Source organism: Chaetura pelagica, unplaced genomic scaffold, assembly GCF_000747805.2.
Source record: "Chaetura pelagica isolate M959 unplaced genomic scaffold, ChaPel_1.0 scaffold865, whole genome shotgun sequence".
NCBI lineage: Eukaryota > Metazoa > Chordata > Aves > Apodiformes > Apodidae > Chaetura > Chaetura pelagica.
Window position 1 is genome coordinate 130,838 of NW_009953298.1, and position 4,581 is coordinate 135,418.

Below are 4,581 nucleotides of genomic sequence, written 5' to 3' on the forward strand. Positions count from 1 at the left end.
AGAGCCCAGGGCAGAGGCACAGAGATGCTGGAGGGAGGGGAACATCTCCCTGCTGAGGAAAGGCTGAGGGAGCTGGGGCTGTTGGGCTTGGAGAAGAGGAGACTGAGGGGCCACCTCATCCATGGGCACAAATCTGTTCAGGGCAGTGTCAGGAGGACAGAGCCAGGCTTTGTGCAGTGATGTCCAGTGACAGGACAAGGGGCAGTGGGTGCAAACTGGAGCCCAGGAGGTTCCATGGGAATCTCAGGAAGAACTTGTTTGCTGTGAGAGTGACAGAGCCCTGGGCCAGGCTGCCCAGAGAGGCTGTGGAGTCTCCTTCTCTGGAGACATTCCAACCCCCCTCGATCCTGTGTGATGTGCTCTGGGTGCCCCTGCTCTGGCAGGGGGGTTGGGCTGGGGGAGCTTCCCAGGTTCCTTCCAACCTTGATGGTTCTATGCTAATACGCCCCAGGAGCTCCTTCTCCTGCCCCACCAAAAGCCCAGCCCTGCTGGCAGAGCAGGTGCCTGAGCACCCAGAACCTCCCCATGGAAATGCAGATGCTGGTACTTCATCTCCCCCTCCCCAAAGACTTTTTCCTGCCTTGGATCTCAAGTTGAAACTGAAATCCATGGAGGGTTGACTGAAGGGCCATTATCACCCTGTGCCCAGGATGCCTCCCTGGTTTCCTGCTGTTCCTGGACTTCTTCAGGGAACTCATTACCCTTCCTGAGCTGCTTTTTCCCCCTCCCTCCATCCCTGCTCTGCCACTTCTTTGTTTCCTTTGGGATAAATAAACCCAGAAGAAACCCACAGGGCAGAAAGATGATGGTCATGTCTCTAGTTAATGAGACCTTCTCAGCTGAAGGCACCTGGGGGGGGTTTGCTCCTTGAAGTTGGGCTCTTGTTTGGCTGTGTCTGGTCTCATTTGGGGCTGTGAAGAGTCTGGTGGTCCTTTCTGGACCCCTCCTGCCTCCATGCTGGAGTAGTTGGCTGTCACTGGGCATGGACTGGTGCATGATGGAAGGCTGGTGTCCAAGCTCAAGTCATGGAAACCTTTGCAGGGGGTGACCACAGCAACACGGGTGTGATGTCCCCAGTTGTGGGGTGAGGTGACACAGGGTTCATGCTCCACAGGCACCAGGTTTGGGGCTGCAAATTGTCCCTCCAGGCTGGTTACCCCAAAACAGGACGTGCCATAAGGACTCTGTCCCTGCTCACAGCAGGGAGCTTGGACTAGGTGACCTTTCAAGGTCCCATCCAGCCCAGAACACTCTGAGATCCTGCCTGTGGAGGCTCCAGAGGGCTTTGCATGGTGCTGCAGCTCCTGATTCCATCCATCCTTTTCTCCTCCTGAAGCTCCTCCTTGGTGACCACACTTTTCTATGGGGGGGGGAGAGTTCCTGGGGTGTCAGGGCATCTCAGGGGGGTTGAAGTTTTCAGCAGAAATGGGCCTTTTGGGTGCCTGTTTGTCAGTGAGTGGTGGTTTGGGGGCCACGTGAGGGAGCTTCTTGGGTAGGGGGAGAAACTTGGTGGGCATTGCCAAGGGGGCAACCTCTGTGGGCAACATAAAAGGGGACTTAAGTGCCACTTCCTTGCTTGGCTTCTCCATCAGCTGCCATTCAGGTGGAAGAGAGTGCAACTCCAAGCACAGGTTTGTCCTGGCAGGGTATTCCCCCCAGGAATTGGTGCCTACACTGATGGTCTGTGTCCTTCTCCCAGGCTTTCCTCACACCTTGTCCTGTCGCCTCAGCAACACCTCCCTGGTGCCCATGACCTTCACCCTTCGCATCCCTGGGGATGGCTCTGGGAAGCCCAGTGTCACCAGTTTGGTTCAGATGGCAGACAAGAGCCGTGGCACCTGGAGGAGGAGAACTCCAACTCATGGCAGGCCAACTGAGTTCACCATCAAGCCCCAGAGAGGGACCATCCGTTCCCAGGGATTCCTGGATATCCAGGTATGGAAGGAGCTTGGCCAAGATGTGGCCCAGCAAGTGGAGCTGGAGCTTTCACAGAGTTCCTGAGGCTGGGAAAGACCTCTGAGGTCAAGTCTCAGATCCAGTGACTTGACACCACCACATCTCCAAGTGCCACCTCCAGCCTTTCCTTGAGCACCTCCAGGGATGGTGCCTCCACCCCTTCCCTGGGCAGTCCATCCCAAGGTCTGATCACCCTTTCCATGGGGAAGTGCTTCCTGATATCCAACCTAAACCTCCCCTGGAGCAGATCCAGGCCAGACCCTCTCATCCTGTCACTGCTTGCCTGGGAGAAGAGTCCAACCCCACCTGAGCACAACCCTTCAGGTAGATGTAGAGAGTGAGAAGGTCCTCCCTGAGCCTCCTCTTCTCCAGGCTGATATCTGAGAGGGCTTTTTTGCTGCTGGCATAACATGAGGACCATCTGAGCAGTAGCCTTTGTTGGCTGAGCTCCTCTAGGATGCTTCTGGAGGAGCACCTTTTTGTTCCCAAGGTCAACAGCTGAAGGTCTTCTACTGTAGAGAAGCCAGTCCTGTGCTTTTGAGAGCTGCTTCAAGTGCTTTATGTGCTTGAACGTGGGCAGGGGAAGGATGAGGGTGTTAGGAAGAGACTTCATCATCACATGAAGCAGTTTGCTGTTCCTCCTGGCCTTGTTACTCCTCTCTGAGCAGAAGGAGCTGTGTTCCCTGCAGCAGCTTCCAGGGGGGACTGGAAAAGCATCTGCTGGGTCACATTTTGCCCTCAGCTTCCCACTGGAAAGCTGAACCTGTTCAAGTCAACAGCATCCCTCTGGATTTAGGCTGGTGGAGCTGGGATTCAAAATTGGTCCCTTCATTGGGTGAGTAGAACATGTGGTGGTGCTTTCACTGAGCTTTCCCCTGCCCTGGGAACTGCAGGGGGTGTTTAACAAAGTAGATCCTGTCAGAAGACTTTTCTGACCCCCAGAGACACCTCTGGACACGTGGACCAGCAGAAGAATTAGGGCAAAATCCTCCCTTTCCCTTCTGTGGAGTGAGAAGTGGAGGCCAAGTGTTCAAAACCAGTAGTGGGGCATGGATGGGCAGGATGGGTTTAGGGGTGGACTTGGCAGTGCTGGGTGGAAGGTTGAACTTGGAGATCTTTCCCAACCACTTTTTTTGGAGTGCTGAATGGTTTGATGGTCTCTCCTCTGCCAGGTCACCCTGTGCTCCAACACCCTGAAGCAATATGAGCTGGCCCTGGTGGTGGACCTGGATGGGATTGGCAAGGAGGTGTTGGCATTGCCCATCATAGCCAGGTACTGGGGCTTTCCTTGCAGCTCATCAGCTCCTCCTGCACCCCCTTGGGTGCCTCCAGCTCCAAACTGACTCATTCTGGCAGCTGTGGAGAGGAGCAGAGCAGTGTTTTGGGAGCAGCCCATGTTGAGGAGCACTTGTGCTCCATGGTCAGATGTGGGGAACAGTCGTGCTAGTCATTATTAGCCTGGATTTCTGAAGGCAACAGGAATTCTACTCATGATTGGCCTGCTGGCTGGTGGGACACGTGTCCAAAGGGCCACCTCTCCTTCCTGCCAGTGGTGGGACTGGTCTTGGGTGGCCACCAGAGTGCAACACTCACCTGGGAGGCAGTGAGGAACCTGCTGGTGGCTGCTGCAGTGAGTGAAGGCATGTGGTGGGGCTGGGGAGGGGGAGAAAAGAAAAGCAAGACCTTACAAAGGGCAACCCAGTCCTTGATATGTGGGAGGTGAGCTCAGGTGTCTCTGCTTCCCTCTGGGGTGTTTTTTTTGGAGGGTTCATGTTCTCCAGCCCAAAGCTGGCCCTGCTGCAACCCTGTGGTGCTGCAGTGGGTGGCAGGTTCATGCCAAGAGGGATGTGGTTTCCCTCTCCCAGGCCAGGGAGTTGGTCAGACATGTGCAGGTGGGAACAAACAGGGCATGGACTCCTGGGGTGAAGGTCTAAGGTAGCTCCAGAATGGGGGTCACCCCCTGGGAAGGGCAGGTGGGGGCCTGTGCCCTCCATCACAGGGAGCAGGGCTGGGTTGTCAGGCAGGGCTGGGGGAGAGGAAGGGGTTGGTTTTTTCCTGAGACCCTGAAATCTTGTGTTCCCTGCTCCTTGGGTGAAGGCTCCAGCTCAAGCCCTTGGGAGCCACCTGAGGCAGAGGTGCCCATGACACAGCTCTGGAAGGGGCAGCAGGAGCTCTGCCTGGGCACTTGGCAGGCTCAGAGGTGCTGAGTCTCCTCCTTCAGAAGGGATTGTGGTGGCAAAAAAGAAGCTCAAGGTGATTTATGGCTGGGGGGGTGTTCAGTGTCTGCTGGGCAAATGTGTTCTGCTCCATTTCCCACTGCTTGAGGAGCAAACAAATCCTGCCTTCTCTTGGTGTCTCTAATCCCCTTTTTGCTCCTCTCTCTCCCTGCTCAGATGTGTAGTTCCAGAGCTGAGAGTCCTCAACCCCACCATGACCTTTGGAAGGTGCTTTCTGAAACACCCTTATCAGCAGATGCTGACCCTGGTGAACAACAGTGACCTCCCAGGCTGCTACAGGCTCCTGCCTCAGGTGTGGCATCACCTCCTCCTCCTCCATCTCCTCTTTCTTCTCCTTCTCCTCCTCCTCCTCCATCTCCTCCATCTCCTCCATCTCCTCCATCTCCTC

The 4,581-nt window shown here is 55.7% G+C and overlaps 1 protein-coding gene across 1 annotated transcript in view; it reads left to right on the forward strand.

The window, feature by feature from the left end:
• Positions 1–4,581, forward strand: part of HYDIN (HYDIN, axonemal central pair apparatus protein) — a 137,792-nt gene that overhangs the window by 60,814 nt on the left and 72,397 nt on the right. The window contains exons 13-15 of the mRNA XM_009997997.1: positions 1,700–1,935; positions 3,129–3,229; positions 4,350–4,487. Of these exons, the coding sequence (XP_009996299.1) occupies positions 1,700–1,935; positions 3,129–3,229; positions 4,350–4,487 (475 nt within the window). The remainder of the gene's footprint in view (positions 1–1,699; positions 1,936–3,128; positions 3,230–4,349; positions 4,488–4,581) is intronic.